Source organism: Equus przewalskii, chromosome 10 (assembly GCF_037783145.1).
Source record: "Equus przewalskii isolate Varuska chromosome 10, EquPr2, whole genome shotgun sequence".
Classification (NCBI taxonomy): Eukaryota; Metazoa; Chordata; class Mammalia; order Perissodactyla; family Equidae; genus Equus; species Equus przewalskii.
This window is the reverse complement of record NC_091840.1, coordinates 40,869,192-40,895,887: the sequence shown is the minus strand read 5'-3', so window position 1 is coordinate 40,895,887 and position 26,696 is coordinate 40,869,192. Positions and strand designations below refer to the sequence as shown.

Here is a 26,696-nt window from a genome sequence, read left to right as displayed (position 1 = left end):
CCTTTCTCTGTGTGGTTTATTTGTATTTTGTTTGTCCAATTGTGAATGTCTTTTATTGTAAATAATTTCACAGATGTCAAAAACTGAGTTTGGATTTAGTCGGGAGAGGTTATTTGAAAGGATTATTCCTGGGAAGGGGGAGGAACTAATGAAATAGGAAGAGGGGCCTCGGCAATGGGGCAGAAACTCCGACCCCACTGTCTGCAGGCCTCGAGGCATTTCTTTACAGGGAGGAATAAACAGGCTGGCATGGTCATCAGGGTCATCACGGGAGGTCAGAGAATGTTTTGCCCTGAGGCCAGGCTGTGCTTGGAGGGCTGGGGGAAAGGGGCTGTCTGCTGGCTCAGCCAGAGGGTGGGCCAGAGTTCGCAGACCTGGGGGAAGAAGAGAAGCTTAATCAAAGTTTCATTAGCAAGTGTTTTGTTCTGTTAATCATAGGGACAGGCAGATCAAGGCAAAGAATGGGAATTTGGAGGGTGGGATAGTCAGTTCCCAGGTGTCCCTCCTCTAGACTATGCTCTCCCGAGGCGCAGGGACCAGCCTCATTGCTCTGTCCTCCCCAGTCCTTGGCCTGATTAAGTTAGTCAGTGTTTGTTGACTGGCTGAATGAGGGCCTTCCTGAAGTCAGGAGCTCGCATATCTGGGAGGTCCAGGAAAAAGCAGGCCACACTCCTACCCCTCCCTGAGGGGTCCCCAGCTCAGGGTCATGACCCATGTCCCCTCCCTGAGGGGCTCCTAGCTCCCCCTCTTCCCTAAGGGCGTCCCCAGCTCTTGGCCCACCCCCCACCCCTTTTCTGAGGGGATCCTAGCACCCCCCTGTCGTCCCCCTCCTCCAGAGGGTGCCCAATTCCGGGCAGCGCGGATCTTGCTCCCACCCTAGTCTCCTTTCCTGGGCTGGGGGCAGGGTGGAGGAGGGGCCGCCCCACAGTCCCTCAGGGTGGATGCCAGACCCAGAGGGAGCCTGGAAGGCTGCAGCCTGGGGTGGGAGCTGGGCCGGGGCAGGGCCAGCGCCTTCTGCCTGTCTGCTGGGCCTGACCTCCCACCGGGGACCACACCCCGCTGCCACCAGGACCTGCATCTCTTTCTACTTCTGTACCTGTGCTCTCTCTGTCTCCTTCTGTGTCTCTGTATGTGTGTCTCTTTCTGACTCTTTGTTGCTCTGTCTCTCTTTGTCTCTCTGCCTCTGACTCCACATCTGTCCCTGTCCAATCTTTCTCTCTCTCCCTCTCTCCTCCTCCCCCTGTCTGTCTCTTGTCTCTCTCCAACCCAACTATCTCTGGCCTTCTGATATCTCCAGTCCCAACACAAAGGGGCCCTCCAGTGGGACCCAGGTCTCAGCAAGAGCCGGACACAAGGGCTGGGTGGGGGAGGGACAGATGGAGTGTCTGCCCTCATCTAATCTCTGACCACCACCCCACCCCCATTCTGTCTACCTTGACAACCCTGCCAAGTAGGTACTGTTATACCCATTTTACTGATGGGGAAGCTGAGACTTAGACAGCAATTAAGTCGCTTGCCCAAGGTCTCGGGGCTACAGTGTGCAGAGCCAGGATTTTAAGGGGCACCCCTCTGACCCCAGAGACCTCAGATAGCCAGCCCTGTGTCCCCTTGTCCTCAGGCTTCTCACATTTCCCGCATACCTTGGCCTGATAGAAAGGAACAGAAGGACTCATTTGCCCTGGGGGGTTTGCATAGCTTCAGAGGCTGCTCAACAGAAGCATCTGCATTGCTGGAGACAATCTTTCACCCAAAGGAATGGAGCGAAGTATTCCGGGGGTCAGGGGTGAGGCCTGGGCTGGGGGGCAGAGGCAGAAGAATTCCCCCAGTCCATTCCTACTAGCTTTAGGATCCTGAATGTGGCCTCTGACCTGGGCATGGAGGGTCATAGAAGAGTATGGGTGAGGTAGAGGAAGATGGGCACGATGTTAGCTCAGGGCCAGTCTTCCCCAACAAAAAGAGGAGGATTGGCAGCAGATGTTAGCTCAGGGCTAATCTTTCTCAAAAAAATTTTAAAAAGGTGTTCCTCAGAAAGGGCTCCTCTGCAAGGGAGCCTGGGAGACGCATCAAGGGAAGATGAACCGGCCTCTGGGCTGCTGGACCCCTGGGAGCCTTTAAAGTGCTCACGGGCACCTCTGGGACCCCGCCCAATGGGGAGGTGGAGACACTTTGCCACTCTTCTTTGCTCTTGGAATTCTGCATGTACCAGCATCTTTGTTACAGAAGTGCGGAACCAACTGGCCCCGTGGGGGGCCCAGGGTGTGGCCTGAAACATGGTTGGGGCATAGCAGCCACTTCTTCCCCAGAGGAAGCAGAATGTGGCCCTGTGATAACAGTGTGGGGTTTGGTCAGCAGCTGTCACGCAGGGACCAAAAGGCTTGTGGCTACATCCGCAGTCATGTCTCAGTCTGGTCCCTCTATCTACTAGCCAGGGTCACTGTGCCCCACAAGTTCAAGGGGCACTATTCTCATCGTAGTCCATGGGAATGGCACCTCAGGGAATTATGCAGTGCACAACCTGTGAAGCCGAACATGACAGTCCCGGTCCCAGCCTTCATCATGGTTGTCTGACTGTTGCAACAGCTTCTCTGTGACTTCCTACCTCTAATCTGCCGCCTCTGGTGTCTCCTGCACCCCTCCTCTGTATCTCCTCTCCAGTCTTACCCCCCTCCAAGTCCTTTCTCCCCTCAGCCAGCTGCCAGAGTAGTCTACAGGGCCTGCAAGTGGATTCCTGCCTCTGAGATGACCATATCGTCTTGGGCAAATCACTTAACCTCACTGGGGCCACATGTAAAATGAGGATAAAATACTTACCCGTCAGGTTAGAGTTTTCTTCACAACTAGATTCTGAGCTTCCGAAGCCCAGAGGCTGTCTCTATCCCTGTGTCTGGCACATACCAGGTCCTGGGGAATGTTTGTTGAATGAGTGAATGCACGTCACTTTGATGAGAATTTTTCTGCAGCTTCTGCTCTCATGCTGATTGGCTTATCCAGGATTTCCCAAGCCTGCTTGCCCTTCCCACTTCCAGGCCCTTGCCCCTGCTGTTCTCTCCCCGAGAATTCCCTTCTGCTCTGCCTGCAGCACTAACCATCCTCGGGACAGCTCAGCTGCCACTGCAGAGGCCTTTCCCAGGCCTCTCCCCCCCACCGGAAGCAGCCCCCCCTTCCACATCGACCCTCCCTGTGGCTCCGACACCTCTGCCTGCAAGGGGGTTATTGGTATCCCAGCAAGGGCGGGGGGGGGGGGGGGTGGCACTTTCCTGTGCCCTCCTGGGGTTCCCAGAGCCCGAGTGGCGCTGGGTACAGGGCCGGGCTCAGGACAGAAGGACACAGAGTGGGCTGGATGTTGGTGGTGGCCGCCACGCTCCTTCCTGCTTTCCAGGCCTCCCAGTGCTCTCAGCGGCCCTTACGGAGGGGAGCAACCCTGGGAACGTGGTCGGCCCTGCTGCCCTCCAGGCCCGGCCCAGGCGGGTCTGGGACAGACCAGTTTGCTAACACCTGGCTTGTGGGGCCGGGGGGGGGGCAGCTGGGGGGGCACATCAAGTTCAGGTTTTGGGGTCAATTGAAAAATTAGTCTTTGAGGAAAAAAAATCAGTCTTTGGGTCTGGTGGAGAAGCAAGCACATTGGAGACCCGTGTTCGATGCCTTGGCTTACTGGCTGCTCTGTTGTTTAAAAAAAAAAGTGCATTTAAAATGCTTCCCTCAGGACCCGGCCTGCAGTGAGGGGTCGATGCCACCATCCATGGGGGGGGAAGTGGTGTGCCTTCACGTTGAGAGCATGGACTTCGGAGGCAGAAAGACCCGGCTCTGAATCACGGCTCCACGCCTTTCTAGTGAGGCTTTCCACACGTCAGGTACCTCTCCGCGCCTCAGTGTCCTTGTCTGTGAAGTGGGCGCAGCCCCGGTGCCCTCCTCAGGCTTGTTGTGAGGGTTCAAGGAGATGAGGTGGAAGCCCTTGGCGTGAGTTAGGATGTGTGGGAGCCTGACAGAGAGACAGAGCTCTGGAAACGTCGGTGGCTATAAATATTACTACTTTGCTTCTATTTTCTGGCAAAGAACCATTCATTTCTTGGACCTCTTCATTTTCTCTCGCCTCCCATGCCTGGCGGTAGCAGGTGGCTTTCTCTCTGCAACTATTTTTTCACAGAAACAGAATTGTGTGTGTGTGTTTTATCACTTCACAGGATTTATCACACATGACTAGTCAAGAATAACACTGTGCGGTAAAGCCTGGCTGGGTCACATGCTGAGCCCCCCACCACCCACAGCTCTCCACTCACAACCCTCCACCACCTACAGCCCCCCACCCAGGACCCCACTGCTTACCCCGGCCGTGGGCCCACTGCCCACAGACCCCCACCCACAGGTCTCCTTCATCCATGGACCCTCACCTCCCATGGGCCCCTACCCACTGCCCCCCGCGCCCCACAGCTCCTCACCAACCTCACAGCCCCCACCACCCACAGCCGCCCTCTGCAGCCTAACTGCCCCACAGCACCACCTGTCTGTTAAACACCTTAGGGCCATTTGCCACAGAGGAGCACGTGCACAGGTGAGGCAGAGAAGCCCCTCCCCCCACAGAAGCCTGGGCCTGGCCTTTGACTCAGGTCCCCCCCTGTCCTCACCTGCATCCTCCCCACAGACCCCTCAGCCGGTGCCTACGGTACACAGATAAGGGCCACCACCAAGGGACCGAGCGCTGCTGTGAGCCACGGGGTCAAACAAAAATGGTGCAGGACCCCTTGGAGTTGACTGCGCTGCTGTCCCTCGGGACCGTCAAGGGGGCATGAGTAGGCGGCGTTTGCAAACAGACTTGGCCGGGGAACCTCTCCTGTCCTCAGGAGCATGTTGTGGGAACTGCTGTGACCAACATTCTAGATCTTTCCTATTCCGAGTGTGGTCCATGGAGATCACTAGAGAGCTTGTTAGAAGAGCTGAATCTGAGGCTGAACCCAGACCTACTGAATCAGAATCCGCATTTTAATGAGCTCCCAGGTGACTCACTCACGTGCTCCTCAAAGTCTGAGCCGCACGCTTGCAGGTCGCCGGGTCTGGCCTGGGCTGCTCAGTGGAGTCCCTGGGGAACTTTGCAAACACTGCTGCCTGGGTCCCACGTCCGGATCCGGATTTAATTGGTCTGAGGTTTGGCTGGGACAGGGAGAGTTTTAAAAGCTCCTCAGGTGACTTTAATGCGCAGGGAAGTTTGGGAATCATTGCTCTTGGTCTTATCTCTGGACCGATAAGCTGTTTTATTGCTTGTGTTTGTGAGAGGAAAGGGGTGAGTTAAGGTGGCCGCTGGCCGGTCGCACGGAGAAGGTCAGGACTATCCACTCGGAAACGTGCAGGAAGGCACGGAAGGCCCTGGACCGGCCCACTGAGGCACAGGGGGGCCGAGGCATGGTCCTGAGGTCTCATAGCTGGCTGGTTGCAAAGCCTGACCCAGGACTCAGTTTCCTATCACCAACTCCCAGTTGGTGTGTGGGCTCCTAGAGTCGTCCCCTCCGCCCTGTCTCCTTGAAAATTCTCCTTCCTGAGCCTCTGCCCCTGCCCTGGTCCTCGAACCGAAACTTTGGCTGGGTGCTGATCCGTGGGCTGCCTCTGCTCTGCTCTTTGCTGGCTGCTGGCTCAGGACCCCAGCAGCCCATCCCTGAAGCCCGAAAAAGCTTCATCCACCAAAGCCAGAGGCGTTAACACATGTTGACCCACAAGATTCGTCCCATTCTGTGATGAACACCTGCTTGGACGCAGCTCAGCTGAATGCAGAGCAAGGGACTCGCTCACAGGCCCAGCCCTGCCACTTGGCAGCTGTGCCTTGCACTGACCCTTCAGCCTCTCTGGGCCTCAGCTCCCTTATCTGTAAACCGGGCACAACAGCACTCCCCTGCTTCAGGCTGGTGTGTGGGCTGAGTGACATGAAGAAGGTGACAGAGCCCCAAGCAGTGCCTGGCACGTGGTGGGCACCAGATCACAGTCAGTTGGGGTTGCTGAGGGCCCACAGCATCATGCAGCACGGACGCAGGAGGCAGGACACCCTGAACCCCTGGGCCAGAGGCAGCCAGCACACACCTTTGTCCTCCTCTGCCAGACGTGCAGGCTCAAGTGTCATCCTGTGCGTGTGTTTGGTGGCTGCGAGGAGACCTGCACTGTCCCTGTGGGGGCTCCCCAGGCTTCCCGGGATGACGGAGCAGCAGGAGTTGGCTATGCTGGCCACAGTTGGTGGCACTCTTCCCACTGAGTGGGCCCACTCCCAACAGAGCAGCTGTTATTGTCATGGTTATTTTATTTTTATTCCTCCTCTGGGAGCCCAGAATCAAAGGGGAACATGGGCTCCGCTGCCTCCGTCCGGAGAGCAGAGGAGCGGGAGGGTCGGGTGGGTTTGAATATTCTCAGCCAGGACCCCACAGGCTCAGAATCACGGTGGTCTCTGAGGGCAGGGCCCACGGAGATGGTCTGGTGAAACGCTTTCATCTTACAGATGGGGAAACTGAGATCACAGAGGGTCTAGGACTTCCCCAAGGGTGAGTCGGGGCCGCGCAGGAGCCTGCTTCTCCTGGCTGTCTGGTCTGCGGTCTTTCCCCTTCTCCTGTGACTGCTGTAGCCAGGACGGAATCGAGGGTGGTGCTCCAGGGCCCTCCGCCCTCAGCCAGTGTTTCCATGTGAAATGCAGATCCCTGGGCCCCAGGGACCGCCTCCGTATCTAGGATGGCCCCGGGGATCCACATCCAGAGCAAGTTCACCGACCAAAGTTCTGGAACCACTGCTGTGAACTCTCCCTGTTGGTCCCCAGACCCCTCCTCTGGGCCCCTCCTCTCCTCTCTTCCCCTGCGTCAAAATTCACCACTCAGGAATCGCTGCCCCTGAGGAATCGGCTTTCATTTAAAGCGTTGCTTATCTGGCACACTTGACAACAGTGGGTCCCAGATGAAGGGGACAGAGGCGGTGTCCTGTCTTGGAGAAACACATGCACCCTGGACCCAAGTGACCCGAGATCGAATCCCACATCCGCCCCTTCTAGGTGTGTCCCCTCTCCTGTCGGATGAAGATGGTGATACCCCCTCCTAAGGTGTTGTGAGGACTGAACGAGTCAGTATAAGTGAAGGGCTCAGGTTAGCAGCCAGCACATAGGAAGGTCCATATAAATGGTCACTATTGTGCCCATTTTACAGGCTGAAAAAGTTATGCTGAGAGAGGTTAAGAGACTATCCCAGGGTCACACAGCCACTATGTGGCAAAGTTGGTTGGGCTTCTACCCCTGTCCCACATAATCCCTGCCCGGGTGACAGCAGCCTCCCACTCCTGTGGCCACCTGCAGCTCTCCTGGTGGATTATGGGTTGGCGGGGAAAGACTCTCCCCACCCCCCACTCACACACACTCTCACACACTCTGGGGTCAGGATCCGTTCCCAATTCCATTAGCCAACAAGGCAGAATCGGAGGAAACCAGGTGGCCATACAAGGCTACAGCAGCTCAGTTTCCCTTTACCCCAAATGTCCCTAATGGGGACAGAGGCTGCTGGAGACGCTGCCATGCTCAATCTTTGTTGTGCCAATGCCCATTTATACTGAAAGCTTATTTTCACTTTCTGGAAGAAATTACACTGGAAACCTCTGCATTTTGATCTAAGAGAATGTTTTTAAACATTGGCTGTCCTGGCCCTGGCATCAACAAGGTCACTTCCTTGTCTAAGGAAGAGAGTTTGGGGAAGTGTCCTTGCCCCCATCTCGGCCTGGCTATCTCGAGTTGGGGAGGCCGTTTCTTCCCCACACTCCCCAACCCCACTCTTTCTCTCCGTGGTTCGATTCTCTTCTCTGAGCGCTTCTGGTGGAATTGAGGAGTTTGGCCCAGCATCCGGCTGATGCTCACCCTCAGAATGGGCTCTGTATGTCTCTCTTCTCTGTCACTCTGAGGACTGAGGAGCTGAGCAAGGCCATTCGAGCCTGTGAGGCTCTGCACCCCCCTCTCCCCACCAACCCTCTCCCCCTCAGTGGCCTGGGGAAAGGCAGCTCCATTACCGCTCCTTTTCTTTCTTTCGTTCCTGCTGCGATAGAATCTGCCCTGAGCAGCCAGGGCCCGGCCAGCGCTCGGGGCCCATTCTAATGAAGGTAACTGAATGCCTGGGCGGCTGAGACCGGCCCCTCGCAGAACTGCCAGGGGAGGGCAGTGCAGGGGGGCAGAGTGTGCCAGCTCTTGTTGGCCCGAGCCTGGTGTTAGAGACGGGCTGGGCCCTGCAGCCCTGACGGAGGGGCCCAGGCAGGGGAAGGGGACAGAGAGCAGGTTTATTTGGGGCAAGCTGGGCTGGCTCAGGAGTTGGAAAAGCAAATAGATTTGGGTCACGGGCGGGGGGAGGTGGAGGAGGAAACGGTCAGATCAACCAGGATTCTGATACCAAGGAGCTGGGATTCAGGGCTCTGGCTCAAGACTTGGGACCCTTCTGATCAGAGCTTCTCGTTCCCTCTTTCCCGCCCTCCCTCCCTCCCTCTGCTTGGAACCCACAGCTGCAAAGCTGCCCTTGGGCAGAAACGTGTCACCACTGTCCAGCGCTCCTTTCCCTAGACTTGAGAGGCCCTGGCGGAGTGGAAAGGGCTGCGGAGTCAGGCAGGCGCGCATCCAGATGCTGGCTCTGCATGTCCTGTGGCAGGTGACTTAATCTTCTTGAGCCTCAGCTGTCTCATCTGTGAAGTGGGAAGGGCAATGTGTTCTCTGGCGGATCCAGAGTTGATGGGGCCTGAAGCTCCTAAGTGAGTGGAGTCATCTTCAACGTAAGGGATGTGTTTTACTTTGGCAAATTTTACAAAACACGTGGCCATGTGAACACGGTGGCAGGGCCCCTCCCGAGCACCTGAGGGTCCTAGAAGTTTCAGCTTTATGAAACCTGACCTGTGAACACATCTACCTGGGAGGACTGTGAAGGATTAAATGAGCTCATAGTGGAGAGTTCCTAGGATGGTGCCTGGCACAGAGTTGGCCCCTCGTAAGTGGTAACCATTCCTGTTGTCACCTCTCCAGGTCACATGAGCCCTGGCCGGGTGCAGTGTTGCATTTCTAGCACCTGTGCTGTGCTGCAGATGCCACACACTGGATGCGTCCCCTTGTCAGCTCCCCCTAACAGTGCTCCTGACGGGCCGGGTGCTGGGCCGAAGTCTGTGTCCGATGGTCCCTCCCAGAGCTTTCTGTCTGGGAGGGGTAACCAGTCCATGGGTTAACCACACAAATAGGCGATTCCAAAGGAAGGGTGACAATGTGAGAAAGCTAGGCAATATCTAGGGGAAAGAAAAAGAAACTCATTTTGACCTGGGAAATAAGGAAAGACCTCTCCTGAGATATTAAAAAAAGGAAAGAATTCTTATGGTTCTAATTTCTGCGTGGCTGTCTGTAAGGCAGTCTGGCATCATGACATTGATAGCACTTACCAGGTCCTACTAAAGGCTAAACAAACATTATCTCATTTGATCCTCTCGATAATTTTGAGATGAGAGGATGGAGACCGGAGGGAGAAGTACTTTTACCTGAGCTGACGTATGTCCTAAATGGCAGAGCTGAGATTCAAACCTCTACCCGCCGGCCGTAAAGCTCTGTCAACTACACTATGTGGCTGACACAGAGGCAGAGATGCTGTTGTGGGCTCCTGTGACCTCATGACCTTCTCAGAGGTCACACTACTGCTACTACCAGAGTGGTTGTGATCTCCCTGGGGTATCAGAGGCCAAGGGCAGTCAGTCTCCCAGACTTGGCAAGCCCTCCCGGCATCCTCATACATGTGCATCATGAGTGCAGTGACACAGACCCAACCCCAAGGCCACAGACACCAGCCCTCTCCTGACCTTCTGGTCTACCCAGTTGGCTCACTTATTCCTGGAAGGGTGATTGATGCTCTGTTACCTGGAGAGAAGCAGGAGGAGCCCAACTATTGGGTCCAGAAAACCACAGTGGGGGACTGAGCTTGTCCGTAGGCTTCCGGACAGGTCTGGCAGAACGGGGCATGGGTGACACGTACCTCTCATGATCCAGTGGAGGGAAGCAGGTACAGAGCGATGGGCTGGGGTGGTATGGGGGCTAACACTTTTAAGCACCTATCATGTGCCACCCACTCTGCCAGGTGCTTGAAACCTGTTATTGAGTGGTCCTCGTAACAATGGCACTTGTAGCTCCATTTCACAGATGTGAGCACTGAGGCTCAGAGAGGCGAATCAACCTGTTAGGACTCTTAGCCCTGAACCTGACAGGAGTTTATGGGGAAGGTCATTATAGAGGAGACAATGGGCCACCTAGTAGATGGAGTTTTCCATAGATGTTTTATTTTTTTAATAAACTTTATTATGTTTTGTTTTTTTTTTGAGGAAGACTAGCCGTGAGCTAACTACTGCCAATCCTCCTCTTTTTGCTGAGGAAGACTGGCCCTGAGCTAACATCCATGCCTGTCTTCCTCTACTTTATACGTGGGACGCCTACCACAGCATGGTTTTTGCCAAGCGGTGCTGTGTCCGCACCCAGGATCCGAACTGGCGAACCCCAAGCCGCCAAGAAGCGGAACGTGCTAACTTAACCACTGCGCCACTAGGCCGGCCCCAATTTTATTGTTTTTAAATACAAAAACTTTTCATATTTCTATTAGCCCTTGTTAAAAGCTGAAGCAAATGTGTTAAAATCACATGTGAAGAAAGTATGTTTGTGGGAGGTGGGAGTTTTTAAGAAGTGTGCAGGATGGTAATCTTTGTGCACGTAACTCAGTGCCAGGGTAGTAATAACAGTGTCCACGTGTTGAGGTCACAGGAACCAACGCTTTAGAGACCTGATCCCATGCAGGCCCCCCAACAAGAGACACTCATGAAAGGATACAGTTATTATCCCCTTGTGACAGCTAAGGGACCTGAGGCTCAGCCAGTAAACAGGTTGCCCGGGATCCCCCAGCCGGGAAGTGGTGGAGCCAGACCCAAAGTCAGGTCTGTGGGAGCAGAGAGAGGTGGCCATGTCCTCACTTCTGCCCTCAGCAGGCTGTGATGGTGAGCCAGGCTGGAGGTGCTGGGCGACAGTGTGGTGTTGACAGAAGCAGCTACCCGAGCCATCCGTGGCAGAGGTGACGATGAAAGTCACACCCTGTTACTGTCCAGCTGGTGAGCCCCTTGCCTGGTGCCTAAGTTGGCTGCAGGCTGGGCCCGGACTTGCATACAAAGACAGGTAGCCTGTCAGGTGGGGACGGGGGTGCCTTGGCTGAAGCTGTCAAATGCACAGTCACGAAGCAGGAAAGAGGGCTTTCACTTGAGGTTGGTTCCCCAGACCTCGGCTGAGCACTGCCCTGGGGACACCATCCACCCTGGAGGAGCTCGGTCTCCAGGGGAGCCAGACACAGAACCACCCTGCAGGGCTGCACGCTGAATGCTCCGGCCACACGGGAGCCCGGGAACCTGGTGAGGGAGCAGCTGATTCTGCCCTGGGGGTGGGGGTGAGCGCAGGGAGTTGGCCGGGCCAAACCAGGGCTTGAAAGCTGAGAATGGTAATCATCATAAACGTGCCCAACGCTCTTCATCTGTAGTCTTCACCCCCACCCCAGGACGCATCCCAGTTCACTGAAAGGCTCAGCCACGTGCTCCTTCAACAGTATGAGCGGAGCAGCAGAGATCCGACTACCAACGGAAGACAAGGGCCGTTCCCTCGAAGAATTTCTATCCTAAGGGGAGAAGGCAAACCAGAAACAGGAAAGCTCCTCAGTCATGTAAATGCAGACGGAGAGAAGGGCTTTGATGCGAATAAAGGAGAGTGAAGCAGGGAGAGTGATGGAGAAGGCTGCTCACTGGAGGTGACAGACAGACGGACGTGCACCTGAAGGAAGTGAGGGATGGAGGCATGGGTAGGTGGGGGATGGGCACAAAGGGGGAAGTGCAAAGGCTGTGAGGTGGGAAGGAGGGTGGGGGCCACAGAGGCCAGGTGAAGGTTTTCAGCTGGGAAGTGACAAGGCTTGCTTGCCTGCTTGGTGTTTTAAAAGACCCCTGGGGGGCCAGCCTGGTGGCACAGCAGTTAAGAGCACACGTACCGCTTTGGCGGTTCTGGGTTCCCCGGTTTGGATCCCGGGTGCGGACAGGGCACCGCTTGGCAAAAGCCATGCTGCGGTAGGCATCCCATGTATAAAGTAGAGGAAGGTGGGCACGAATGTTAGCTCAGGGCTAATCTTCCTCGAAAAAACAGATCCTGGGGTGCATGTGTGAAGGCAGCAGTGGAATCAAGGGGACCAGTTGGGCGGCTGTGCATTCGTCCAGGGGAGACAGGTCAGCTTGGTGGAGGATGGTGACAGGCAGACGGTGACAGGTAGGCGGGCTTGGCTCAAGCTGCCAGGACATGCTGACGTGAGGTGAAGGCAAGAGAGTCAGGGAGGACTAGCCCGAGGTTCTCACCTGGGCTCCTGGGGGAATGTCCGTGCCGTTTGCTGAGCTGGGGGTGGGGGATGTTGAGGGGGGCAGCAGGTTTGGAAGGAAACTCAGCAGTTCAGTTGCGGACGCGTTACCTGAGATGCCTACTGGAGGTTCCGTTGAAGACTGTCCCACGCTGTGGTTTGCGTGCAGATCCCCTTTAGGTCAGAGCCCCTCAATTTTCCGTCTGCTGGGAGTGCCAGCTGCAGCTGACCCCACCCAGGGGCCAGGGGACTCTCTGGCCCAAGATTACCGTATGCCATGGGGGCACCCTATGACTCCATGTGGGGATATAAGGATTTTGCCCCCTTGCCTCTTTTTGGCAACTCTGAAGGGCCATCCTGATGCCAGAGCACCTGAGGGATCCACTGAGGCCTCATTACAACGACATCTCTGTTCCCCTCTCCTGCTTCCCCCATACCCTCGAGGGGTGGACCCCTAAGACACTCCCCAGTAAACTTCCTCCACAGACAGTGGATACAATAGTCTGGGGCTCAGGAAATAGTCCAAGGCTGGACATAAACATGTGGGAGGCATCAGCATTTGGTGGCCTTTAAAGAGCTAGATGAGAACCCCCCCTCGCCCCCTCCCTGCCCCCCCAGCGAAAGAGAGAAGGGAAGAAGACTGAAGCCCAAGGTATGGCAACATTTAGAGCTGAGGAAGGGCACAGAGCCAGCAACAGTGACTGAGAAGTCACTTCCTGGGGAGGTAGGAGGAAACCAGGAGGGTGGGCATCCATGAAGCCAAGCTAAGAAAGTGTTTCAAGGAGAGAGCCACTGGGTCCAGTGCTGCGATGAGAGATCAGATAAGATTAGGATCCGTGTGGCTCTGGTTTGTCATTTCCACCCTGTGGAATGTCAGGAGGGATTTTCAAGGCCAGGGCATAACCTGGCAAGGAGATGAACTAGAAGAGGAGGGGAAATCGATGATGCAGAAAGTGACGCGGGGGGGGGATTGCAGGAGCAGAGACCCGGCGAGAGGGTGGGGTCCAGAGCCCAACCAGAATGCTCCATCTATGCACCATGCGTCATGGAAGGATGACAGAGTTAAGGCAGCTGCACAGGGGTGTGCTGACCCGGTGGAGCTGCCAGGAGACGGGTCCCTTCTGGTCACTTCCATTCCACACAGTCATCAGCTGCGAGTGAGCAGGGCAGAAGGAGTGCTGGAGATGAGAGAAGCAGAAAGGAGAAGCACCATAGGCTGAGGGCTCCCTGCTGGCAAAGGGCAGAGGTGGGATTCCAGCCCAACCCTGAGGCTAACTCGAAACCCTGGGCTCTGGGCTTCACTCGATGCAAAAAGCACAAGAAAGACATTCCAAGGAGAAGGAACAGCAAAGGTGTCGAGACGTGGTATGTTCAGCAAGTCATGGAGATAGGAACAATAAAAATATGTTTGGAGCTAGTGCTATGCTAAGTACTCTTAGTGTATAATTTAACACCCACCCCATCCCTCAGTAACCCTGTCACACAGATACAGCTGATCCTCATTTCCTTGCAGATTCTGTCATTGCAAATTTGCTTATTTGCTAGAATTTATTTGTCGCCCCCAAATCAATCCCCGCAGCATTTTCGCGGTCATTTGCAGACATGCTCAGAGGGATGAAACCTTGAGTCGGCTGGCTGAGGTCGAACAGGATCTTACTCCGCCTTCTCCTTTCTGCTCAGCCTCATTCAGCTCATACTATAAACATGTCCTTTGAGCAGCCTTTCTAGTGCCATGTTTTTGCATTATTGTGCTTTTCGTTGATGACTTTGCTGTTTACCGTGAGCCCCAGACGTAGCCCTGAAGTGCTGTCTGCTGCTCCCACGCGCAAGAAGGCCACGATGTGCCTTAGGGAGAAAACATGTGTTAGATAAGCTCCGTTCAGACAGGAATTATCACACTGTCGGCTGTGGTTCAATGTTAATGAATCAACAACATATATTAAATAACATGCCTTTAAACAAACATGCATAACACAGGGTTATGTGTTGATTGGTTGACAAAAATGTTGCAATCAGAGGCTCACAGGAACTTAACCGCTAGGAGCAATGGTTCTGGATTCATAGGTTCGCAGTTGGTGTAGCTACTGCAGATAAGAATTGACCGCATGCAAGCTGCAGGAGGTAAGTAACTGGGATGGGGCTTGAGGCTGGGCTGGCCCGGCCCCAGAGCACTTCACTCCCATGAATGTGGCCTTGTGGTCTAGGGGGATGGCAGGAGGCCTGGCCTGCAAGAAAGGCTTGTTTTTCAGGGCACCCTGGGAGCAGCCCTTCCTCCCCCTGCCTGGCTTCCTCTGGGCTCGGGGCCTCTCCAGCCTGTACCTGAACAGACAGCAGCTCCTTCAGCCTGCCCAGGCTGTGGCCACAGAGCCTTGGCGGGTTTGGTTTTCCCCCTAAGTGGGAGGAACACTGGCTCAGTGTCCTGGGCCAGGCGCCTTTGGTTTCCCTTTGCAGAGCCCAGCCCTGAAAGGAGAGCCACAAAGGAGGTGTGTGTGTGCCTCAGACGGGAGGCGGCTGCAGGCTCCAGCCCAGCCCAGCCCCGTCTGCTGCGGAGGAGGCCGCCTGTTTATTCAGGGGCCGCCTGGCCCATCCTGGGCAGGTCCAAGTGAGCATTGGTCCTGGGCCCTCCACAACCACCTCAGGACCCGGCTGCCCGACGGCAGTCTCCCCAGCCCCCGCTCCCTCACTGCCTTTTCCTAGCGCAGAGCCCACAGCCCTGCTTCTGTCATTTGTGGGGCGGCTTGTTTGTTGTGGGTTTTGGGTGTTCTTTCATTGCAGCATCACTAAGATAATTTAGGAGACAATTGTGGGGGACCATGTTTGCTTTACAGGCCCTTCAGTATATGTCCTTCCAATCTGAAAAAAGATGTTGAAATTATCTTTATCCACTACCATTCTTGTCTAAAAGTTATTCTCCTCTCAGGAGGGGGTTGAATTCCTGAGATCGATGACTGACACCCTGTAGTGGCCTGTGAGAAGGTCCTAATTACAGCCTGAGAACAAGGATGCAGGGAGCACCCACAGGCCTGTGAGGAAGGGACAGTGACATTGGTCAAGGGGGCTCAGAGGGCCTCGCGGGCCACATCCTGCTGGAGGGCAGCTGAGGGCAGGCTGCCGTCCGGAGCAGCCCTGGGGAGGGCTGGGGTGACCCGGCAGAGAGCACAGCCCGAGTGCCAAGCTGTGGGGCCAAGGAAGGAGCCTGAGCTGGGCGTGAGAAGCCGGACCCCACGACCCCTCCCTGAGCCACGTATACAGAAAATCTCCGGTGTTGGGCCTCTCTGGTGAGCTCACACACCCAGCACACGTGTGCACACATGCTAATACCTGGAAGGGCCCCCAGCTTAGCACCCAGCCCTGGGTGTCCAGGGGTGCTGTGGGGTGAAGAGCAGCGCCCTGGTGTCAGCGAGGCCTGCACTCTGCATGTCGTTCTTCTTACATCTCTGGGTGGCTGGCACCATGCAGGCCTGGGGTTTCTGCTCAGTGAGTTGTTTGAATAAATTAATGAACTAGTGAATGAATGAATGGTGTTGGGTTTACTGTGGTTACTTTGGGAAAGTTATTTTACGAATCTGAGCCTCCTTGTTGTAGGTGCACAGTCTCTAGGGTTAGCTGCCTGGGTTCGAATCCCGGCTCTCTACTTACCAGCTTTGTGTTCTGGAGTGACCTCTTTAAGCCTCAGTTTCCCCATCTGTAAAATGGGGATAATACCTGACTCGTAGGGTTGCTGTGAGGGTTAAATGAGATAATATCATGTGAAGCACTTAGAGACCACTACATCGTAAGTGCTGTGTAGGTGTTTGCTGTTAGAGTCTTTAAAATGAAGATGACATCTTGTTGTTGTGTGTGCACTGGGAGCCTGGTGCATTGTCTTCCAAAGCGTGTTCCTGGCAACACTGAGTCCTTGTGTCGTTAGATGTTAAATGAGAAGGGGTCCTGGTCCAAGGCCCAAGAGCCTTAAGAAACCCTGGAATAAACAAAGCCAGACAGGCGTCTCTCCTGCTAATGCGCTCGGTGACATCTCCTGGGGGAGTGAAGAATTCTGCCTGCTGATTTGACCACAGAGCCCTTTCTTGCTTTCAGAGTGGGATGGGGGCTCCACAAAATACACTTTTGGAAGCAACACCTACTTCTTCCTTCCCCCTCTCCCTGGAGCCCTGGCCCCATCCTGCTCTTCTCATCCAGTGGTACCCAGGGAAATGCCAGAATGCACCTCCCTGAGTTTGGAACTGGGGCGGGAGGCAGTGGCCAAGCCAACCCCAGAAGGATGCCCAGCCCTCCACTCTAACCCAGTCAGCCGGGCAGGCAGGCTGGCATCACAGCCTTGAGGGCAGGACACTCCCCAAGAGGTATTCACCCTGCCTGTGGGTGAATGGCAGGGGCCTGGGGTGGGCTGCGACTGGTTAAAATAATGCCAGGCTGGGCAGTGGATGCCTCCCCAGGATGACGGAGAGGAGCATGACGTCTTGCTCCCAGTCTTTTATCAGGCTCATTAATTAGTTTCTGCTGCTTTCCAGACAATTGCAGCTGCTGTCAATAAGCTGGTTATGCAGTAAGAGCGGCAGCAGGGAGTCCTGGCCACGGGCCAGCGGATCTGGGCGTGGATCCTGGCTCTGCCACCCTGGCCGTGTCACGTAACCCTGCTGAGCCTCAGTTTCCTCATCTGCAAGAAGGGTGCAGTGACATCTCTCCCACAAGATGGTTGGATTAAAATAAATGAGAGGAAATGAAGTGACTGGCACGTAGCAGGCCTTCAAGGCTGGGTAGCCGTTACTAATAATCAGCCTCAGGGAAACGATCTGTGGTGTCAGAGCCCCTGTGCGAGGCTCCCAGTGGGCAGAGACACCCCTCTTCGGAGCTCAGATCTGATATGTTCTGGGAGGAGGGAAGCTGGATCTTGAAAAACGCCTTTCTCATATCCTTGTTTCAATCCTTTTAAATGCCCATCACAGGAACTTCAGAAAAGGCTCCTGGCAAACCAGAACTAATCAGGCCCTCAGCTCTCCAGTGTCTGTGTGTAAGTGGTCCTCAGTCCCACTCAGGGCCACAGATGCTCCCCTAGTGCCTACTATGTGTTAGACATGTTAGAAGCTGCAGTCCAAAGACACTAAGGACGTGGACTCTGTCCTCGATACACAGTATGGAAGGGGCCTGACAGGATGCCAATCTGGACCATATGGTCTTTTCCTCACAGTAGCAGAACTTGTGTTTGAGGCACAGTGATCATGAAGCCAAGGACAAATTTATTTTTGGTGGAGCAAACAGGGAATCCTTCCCCTGGAAGGTCACACCTGAGCAGGGTTTTGAAGGATGAACAGGAGTTTGCCTAGTGGATGGATGAGGCAAAATGTTCGATACTGAAACAGCATCCCCAATGTACTCCCAACCACCCCACCATTCTGAGGTCAGTGTGGATCTGCCACTAGCAAGCTTTGTGACTTGTGGGTAAGTCGTGTCTTTTCTCCACACTTCAGTTTCCCATTTGTAAAATGGGATCCCTTCCAGCTTTAATGCACTGTGATTTCGTGTCTGTGTAGGCCTAGATAGATGATAATAATTTCTAAAAAGTCCTCATTTTTCCAACAGTCATTGGCATTTTCTCTTTTTTTGCACATCCCAGTCTTACAGAGTTGGTCATAGTCTCTTCATTTCACTAAAGAGGAAACTGAGGCTTGCCAAGGTGAAGTGACTTGCCTTTTGCCAGGAAGTGGCATAGCCGGGCCTCAAATCCAGGTCTCTGACCCTCAGTTTGGGGTCCTCTCCATTGTTCCACACTCTCTCACGCACCCCACAGCCTAAAACCCCTTGGCGGGTTGCACATAACTGATCCTTGATGACCCCTGGCCTTGCCCAGGCCCTGGGTCAGGCGTTACTGCTGACAGAGGGGGAGGAGGAGGAGTTGAGAGCCTTGTGTGCAGAGGGTGCCAGGCCCCACCTTGAAGAAATCACTTAAGGGGGGGGCCAGCCCGGTGTCACCGTGGTTAAGTGCTCATGTTCCGCTTTGACGGCCTGCGGTTCTCCAGTTCAGATCCCGGGTGCGGACATGGCACCGCTTGGCAAGCCATGCTGTGGCGGGCGTCCCACATATAAAGTAGAGGAAGATGAGCATGGATGTTAGCTCAGGGCCAGTCTTCCTCAGCAAAAAGAGGAGGATTGGCAGCAGTTAGCTCAGGGCTAATCTTCCTCAAAAATAAAGAAAATTTTAAAAAAAGAAATCGCTTAAGGGAAGGAGGCAAGCAGGTGGGCCCGTGGGGGCAGAAGGTAAGAACTTGAGGACTGTCAAGTGAAAGCTGTGTTAGCCAGAGAGCAGGGTAAAGTCCAGGGCAGCAAGCAGGGGCGGAGCTCCCCTTTCCTGAAGCAAAAATCAGTGCCTAAATCCAGGGTGAAGGTAGCCCCCCGCCCCCAGGTCTCCGTATCCCCGTCCCTGCTCTGGTTTCTTACGGCGCGTGTCATGTGCATCATTTGCTCATTTATTTGATCATCGTCTGACGCTGCCCCCCAGAATGTAAGCTCCAGGAGAACGGAGACTTTCTTCATCACAGCTGTATCTCAACACCTTGCACAGGGTTTGGCGCAGAGACAATCTTCATTAAAGATGGGTGAATGAATGAATGAATGAATAAATGATGCCCTTACCTGCGATCACGCCAAGTCCCACTAGTCAGCAAGCCTTTGGCAAAGCATTCCCATACTTTGCTGCACTGGGATCACCTGGGGATTTTTTTTTTTTAGGAAGATTAGCCCTGAGCTAACATCTGCTGCCAATCCTCCTCTTTTTGCTGAGGAAGACTGGCCCTGAGCTAACATCCGTGCCCATCTTCCTCTACTTTATATGTGGGACGCCTGCCACAGCATGGCTTGCCAAGTGGTGCCATGTCCGCACCCGGGATCCCAACCGGGGAACCCAGAGCCGCCGAAGCGGAACGTGCGCACTTAACCCCTGTGCCCCTGGGCCGGCCCCCTCACCTGGGGATCTTTAAAAACTGCTAACACCTGGCTCCACCCTAGACAGTTGGATTCAGTTTTCTATGGGGTACGACCTGAGCATTGACATTTTTTAAGGTCTCCAGGTGAATCCAGCATGCAGTGCAGTTTGGGAACCTCTGCTTTGCTGTCTACTCCTAAAAGTCAGAGATGGGCTGCCTGGTCCAGGAGGAGGTGGGGAGGGCGGGGGCCGCATTTGTAGGAGAGGAGAGTTGTTTATCATCTCCTGGGCTTGTAGTCGCCTGATGTTACCAAGAGTTAAGGAAAGGGAAGTTTTTCCTCCTTGTCCTCACCCGGTCCAAGTCAAAAGAAGACCTTGTTCGGCTTCCTCCTCCCCTGCCACCTCCTCCTCTTAGAGGATTGAATGAGTCAGAGGAAATGCAGGTTTTCTCACCAATTTCCCCTCTTGTTGGGTTCGCATGAGTAAGAAAACCCATTGTTCATGTGTGCACAGGTTGACAAAAATAGAGCTTGGCCTCTCTGAACACTGAACCAATAAGACCTGGTTCTGCCCTGTCTGCACAGCATCCAGCCAGACATTACAAGGGAACCCAGCCCCGGGTGCAGACTGCTGAGGGACAATCACCAACGCAGAGGCGTTTGCCAGTGGAAAGGGGCTCACATTTCTAGGGCACCCACCTGGGTCCAAGATCTGTTCCTGGACTAACCCAGGGTTGGAAATGGGAAGGGACCTTAGCAATGTCTTGTCCAACCCACAGCTTTCCAGAGGAAGGAGTCATCACAGATGCCCTCCTCTTCCCAGGCCCAGCGCAGGCTCCTGGACAAGCGCCTGCTGGCGCTGAAGGGCCCTGAAATTCAGGCGTTGCTCCCATTTTCTCTAACTGGGAAATTGGGAATGACTTTCCCTGGGGTTGGGTGGCCTCTGCAATCCCAGGGCCCTGCCTACCTGCTTATACTTGCTTCCCTTTCTGTCGCCACTGCTTACATCATCAAAGGTTGAGTTTGTCCCCTGGGATAGAAAGCTGAGACTTACCAGTCAGGGCTGATGCTTTCTGACTGTGGAGTCAAGGGACCTCTAAAGAGGAGGGGAGAGAAGGCAAGTGTTTGTGGCAGAGTCTGAGCCAGCTGCGTGGAGGGCTTTTCCACACCAAGAACAGTAGTTGGTGATACTGTGTTTGGGCAGAAATCATGTCCAGAGTGTGACCATGTTTGACGGACATTGACAGTCCCGGTTAATGACTGATGTCCGTCTTGGAGAGCACTAGACAGATTGTTGGGGGACCTGGCTCTAATCCTGGTCCTACCACTAACTGACTGTGCACCTGTGAGGACAGAAGCCATTTCCCACCTCTGGGCTTGCTTCCTTGTTTGGGAAATGAGTAGTTATACTAGACCAGTGATTTGAAACACCTCTAAAGTCACAGAATCCTTTGTTCACATGAAATCTGATGTGAAGGTCTACATGTAAAACAGACAGAAGTGGAGCTGTTCTATTTCGTGCCCGGAGCACCCCCACCCTTTTGCAGGGTCTCCACAGAACCCCCTGAGGGTTCCAAGGAACCCAGTTTGAGAACCACTGGACCTGCTGCCCTTTTTTCAGTTCTGATAGTATTTGTTTAGCTGTTCTCCGTTTGTTCACTTGGCTAATGTTGGTTGGCATCAGCTGCTTGGCTAATGTTAACACTGGATAATGTTCAGAGAGCTCTTTTCCTATTATAATGATGCTATGCATGCCTAGCCAGTCCTTCCACATGGCCCCCAACATGAACAAAACGTCGCCTCTTTGCACCGTCTGATGTTGAGCTAACTCCTGCATGGTGACAGCAGAAGGAAAGTGGACAGAGGTCGACAGCTGTAGTATAGAGAGAACGTGCTGTTCTCTTCCCTCACCTGGATCACCCCAATGATACGTGTTTTCCGCCCCCATCAGTTTCCAGAGAATGGTAAGTCCTGCTCGTCAACATTCCACCTGCTTCTCTCTGGCTTTGACGTTCAATGTCAGGGGAGTGTTCTCATATCAACAATGGCAGAATCCATTTCATGACGTAAAAGAATTAGAGTGACTTGCCGTCTGAAAATTATTCTTGGATACAATCCCTGGGAGAGGGTTTCTGCTTTTAATGAGATTGTTCTTTCACCTGAAAAAGAAAGTCAGGCCCCTTAGGAGACTCCCAGTGCTGGGCAAGCCCTCGCAAGGAGCCCACTCCCCACCCTCATCCCCTGCCTGTCTTACCCCATCACAAAGCATCCCACTCACGGCGGGCAGGAGAGGGCCCTGCAATGGCGGTCAGGAGCCTGAGTTTCAGTCCCTGCTCGTCCAACATCTTACTGTGTGGCTTTGGACAAATTCCTAGTGTTCTCTGAGCCTCAGTCTTCTCATCCATAAAACGGGGGGAGAGTACCTTAGATACTTCCCCAGAGAGTCTTTCCAGCTTAAAAATGGTTTGATTCTATGACAGCTAAAACACAGCTATGCTAAGGGACCAGGGTAGCTGGGAGTCCCCCGCCCCCCACCTCATAGGTGGGGCTGTGCTCAGGAGGCAGGACGATATTTCCTAATAACTCTCTTCCAGACCCTATTTGAACAAAGGACACTGAGTCCTCCGAGAGCCGCAGACTGGGCTCAAGCCATCAGTTCCCACATTCCATCTCAGACCCAATCAGACCCCCAGACTATCAATGCTTCCCGGAACCCTCTGGAAGAGGCCAGGGCCTCTCTCGAAAGTCGAAAGTTGGTGTCCTGAATTCTCCCACAGGCTGCTCCAGGTTCTAACCCTCACCTCAGCTCTTCCTGCCTCCTGCCTGTGGTAATTGAGAATGGCTACTGTTTACTGAGTACCTGCTGTGTGTCAGGCCCTGTTCTAAGTATTTTATGGGTCCTGGTTATTTTAATCCTCACAGTAATCCCAAAATACATATTACTATTATCTCCAATTTGCATATGAGGAAATTGAGACACTGGGAATTAAACTTGCCTGGGGTCATCCAGCTACAAGGTGTGACACCAAGATATGATTCCCTGAGCTCCTCCACCTCATCACTGAGTCAGCCCGGGGCTGGTTCACGCGGCTGGCAATACCTAGGAGCTGCCATCTATCGAGGGCCTGCAGCCTGGGAGGCGTTGCGCAGGACACTTGCTTTATCATTTCATTTAAATGTCACAACTGGAAGAGGAAAGGTCTTGTCTCCATTGTATAGAGGTGGAAACTGAGGCTCCCAAACATTAGATGACTTCCCCATGGTGAGTCATAGAACTTGGAAGGCTTCCAGCCTGGAGGGATCAGTGTTAGCATCTTCTGACCTTCCTCTCTGTCACGCTGCTTTTCAGGACAAATACCAGGAGGTGCTCCCCACACCACCATCTCCGAGAAAAATAAAGAGGGACCACCAGCACCACCCCCTCCTTAGAGCTCTTGAAAATGTCCATCAGGCTGCCCCAGGAAGGGGACTTGACAGGTCTGACTTTCTCCACTGACCTTCCCGGGGAGAAAGCCAGGACCAAGAGAAGCAATGATCATGTTAGGTTTCTGCTTCTGTTTACAATTCTGGGTGATTCCGTCACATTACCTGCTTTCTGGAGCCCCTGAGACTCCGAAGGGAAGAGGGGAAACAGAGATAGAACCCCTGGACTCAGTCACATCCTGAAACCTCATGGGAGGCGGCTGAGTTAAGGAAGGTCTCGGGGTGGAGCTGGGAAGGCAGACAATGCCCAGGGTGTGTGGGCTCCTTCACACACCACACCTTTGATGAGTGCCTAAAATTAAGTATACCCACTGTGCCAGGGTGCACAACCCACGAGGTAGGCTGTGCCCTTCCCATTTTACAGATGAAGACACTGAGTCTCAGAGACATTACATAATTTTGTCCCAGGACTCACAGCTGACAACTAGGATTCAAACCCAGGTCTGTCTAATTCGAAAGCCAGTGCTCTTTATGACACAGCACAGTGCTCCTGTGTGTTAGGGACCGTGGAGGGGGACAGAAACAGGGGTGAGAAAAAGTCTGTGGCTTCTGCACACAGATCTGAACTGCAAGGCATAAGCAGAAGGGAGCAGGCGGGGGTGGTGGAGAGTGCACCTCACCCCCACTGCTCCAGCCTCCCCTCACATGCAGCCCTTGCCGGGAGACCCCCTTTAGCTAAGGCTGTCCCTTTTGGAGAGTCCTCAGTAGGTCTGGGCCCCTCAGTGGGATGCTTTGCCTCAGAGACAGGCCCTGGTAAACAGAGGGGCGGCTGGGAATTTATCTGTGGGAGAGAGATCGGGGGGAAAGGAAGTTGAGAGCAAAGAGCTAGAGAGAAGGGGGCAGAAAAGCTGAAAAGCTGGGTGTGTGTGAGTTGGTGTGAGACCAAAGACCCAGCTGCCAACGGGCCCTGCCCATACAGAAGTGCCACCTTGTTGGTCAGTGAGGACTCAGCGAAGGTAAAAGTGGCTTCACGTTGGCCTGAGCCAGAGAGTTAGGAAGATAAATCTGATTCCCATCCCCCTCCTCCCTCCCACCTCCGCCCTCCCTCCCCCCCCACCCCCCCGCGGCGCCCCAGTTACACAATGTAACATCGAGTTACAGCGAAACCACATTTTGCAATATTTGTTGCTTTACATCTTTGCCTTGTTTTAATCTGCAGCATAGTGAAGAGTTATGAGCGGGGCGCGTTTTTAATTTAAATTGTGTCTACTAAGATTCATCAGAAGGGGTCCCTCCCTCTTTGTTTTTTTTTTTTTAGGTGGGATTCAGGATAAGAATCAATTTAGGAGCCACTAGACTCAGGCTGGTGGTGGTGGTGGGCGAGAGAGGTAGGGGGTTGGCGGGTCTTCATTTGGGTCCGCAAATGTGAGGCTGGAAGCGCTGACCGGAATCTCCCAGCGCGGTGACCGCAAACAGCAGCGGCGGCGACAGCGCCCGCAGGCAGGCACGTGAACGCACAGGCTCCGTCCTGGAATCCCAGGGCCCGGGGGAGGGGGCAGGAACCTGGCGACGCGGGCTCCGGCGGGCCCAAGCGGGCTCCACCTCCCGAGGCGCCTGCGGGTCGCCCGGGCCCGCCCCGCGGCCGCGTGGCCATTGGCGGGAGCCACCCGGCCACCTGCCCCTACCTTCGGGGGCGGGGTTACCTGGGCCCCGCCCCCCGCGGCTCGGGTTCCCAGGCCGCGCTTCCTCCTCCTCCGGCCCCGCCCCCCGCGCGAGGCCCCGCCCCCTCGATCCCCCAGCCCGGGCACCTCGTGATGTCACAGCGCCTTTGATACAAAGAGCCCTTCGGCCCACGCGGGTCTCCCGGCAACTGGCGCGGGTGGGGGTGGGGCCGGCACTCTCGAGCGGTGCCGAATCGTGCGAGCGGCCGCGGCGCGAAGGGGACTGTCCCTGAGCCCTCCGCGCTGTCCGCTGCCTCCCTGCCCCTCCGCAGCGCACCGACCGCGGCCAGACTGGGGATGCGCACCCCGCCCGCCCGCGGGGGCCAGGTAAGCTGCGGACGGGGACTCGGGCTCGCGGGGCTCCGGCGACGCGCACCTGGCCCGGCCCGCGGCCCCGGGGCCAGGGAAGTTGCCGGAGTGCGGAACTTGGTCCGCAGGCGGGCCGGGCGCCGGCTCCCGCCCCAGGAGTGTCCGCCCTCTCGGCCCCGGCCCGGGAGGTCAGCTTACCTGCGTCCAGGCTCGCTCGGCCACGGAGGAGAAGCCGCTGCCTCCGCCGCCCCCTCCGGGCCCTCTGCCTGCGCTCAGGTGCGAGGGTGGCCAGCCCTAGCCCCGGGGCGCGAGGAGAGGTGGCCCCCTGTCTTCGGCGCAGTTAAAAAAAGTGCTTTAGGGGGACCTAGTGGGCCGGGAAAGGGGCTCGTTTGCCCGGACGCCTCCCTTGGGACACCCCGCCACCCCCACTCCCCACCTCCCCTCCCAGCGCACCTGCCCCTCCCGGGCTGGTGTTGCCCCCGCTCCCAGCCGTGGGCCCCGCCGAGTCCCGAAGGGGGCTGCGCGCGGACGAAGTTTTTCCGCAGCTCTTGGCGGCTGCACCGAGCCTGTTCCCGGGCTTCCCTCGGCTCTCGCAGGGGCACTGCCGGGCAAGAGGCAGGGCGAGCCTAGTGTGGGGCTTGGGGACGGAGCCCTGCCCCTTCCCAGACGAGATGCGGCTGAGGCCGGAGGTGTGCGCGGGCTCCCAGCCCTTCTCCTTCTGGGCCCCCAGAGCCGGCGGGTCCGCCCCGGTAGTAGTTGCTGTTGTCACAGCCGCTTCTCTGCGGACGACAGGCATCTCCGAGGTCTTGGCGGAGCAGTCTCTGGAGAACCCCGTCTGTGCTATGGGAACCTGGTCCTTACTCAGCCCGGCCTTTATTCCTTCTCATCCTGCACACCCTCCAGCGTACCTCTTTGCCCATTTCCCCTTTTCCCTAGCCCTGCTCTCCCACAGACGGCTGGAGGGTTCACATCACTGGGGCCTGAGGGACGTGCCCGTTCCTTGACTGACTTATTTATAGACCTCTTCCTGAAAGGAGCTCGAGGGGGCTGGGTTCCTGTGCTCAGCCTGGCAAACCCCTGGGCTGGTGCCCAGAGATCCAAGCCTCTGGCCTCCCTTCCTGGAGGCAGGTGCTCACATCTTGGGCCCCTGGCAAGGGGGCAGGTGGGCTCATCCCCAGGTCCTTCCCTCCTGAAACAGATTACAGTGACAGTCAGCTAGAGGAAGAATGAACCTCAAAGGTTTACCAGCTGTGTGGATGTCACACCTGAGCAGTAGGCGCCTCTCTGTAACCATCTACCCAGCCTTGGTGGAGTCCTTGAGTCATTGCCATTATCTGGGGTCTTGTCATCTGCCGGGCACCAGTCCCAGACAGACTGGCCCAAACCCTACCGTGCTGAGCTGGCATTCATGCAAGGTTCATTATGTGCCCAGGGACTGTTATACACGGACACTTGCCTGCCCTCAAGGCATTTGCAGGCCGTGGGGAGACTGAAAACCTGTGTCAAATTATTCCCTGCCCAACTTCTGGGTTGTCTCTGGGGTCCCTGTGAGTTCACCGAGGTGGGGGCACTTGGAGGAATCGAGAAGCCAGTGGAGAACTTGGGACTTGGGTAGCAGGCAGCACAGCTTGGGCAAATGCCTACTGGCGAACAGCTTGGTAATCTGGGGGACCCTGGGCTTTGGTGGAGAGGGTGGGGTGAGTGACTAAGGCCAGCGTGTGCCTGGGGGAGGGACGGGACTAGCCAGGCCAGGTAAGTAGGCCGGGAGGTGTAACCTTTGCCCCAAGGAAGACAAGTAGGAGAGACAGCCTGGAGCCTGTTCACAGAAAGGACACTTAGTCCTGCAAGGGAGGAGAAATGAGGAGGCCTGGGCGGCCCACACTGGGGAGGCTCTGGGCTGCAGCTTGAGAACTTCCTGGTGCCTGTTCCACTGGCCACTCTC

General features: G+C 55.3%; 1 protein-coding gene across 4 annotated transcripts in view; it reads left to right on the top strand.

The window, feature by feature from the left end:
* RAB11FIP4 (RAB11 family interacting protein 4) overlaps positions 1-26,696 on the top strand; it is a 117,583-nt gene that overhangs the window by 52,920 nt on the left and 37,967 nt on the right. Inside the window, exon 1 of one of the 4 annotated variants that reach the window (XM_070562618.1) lies at positions 24,263-24,772. The exons of the other annotated variants lie outside the window; for them this stretch is intronic. Coding sequence (XP_070418719.1) covers positions 24,743-24,772 — 30 coding nt within the window. The 5' untranslated portion in view covers positions 24,263-24,742. Of the gene's footprint in view, positions 1-24,262; positions 24,773-26,696 lie in introns of those variants that run through there. 4 annotated transcript variants of the gene reach the window in all.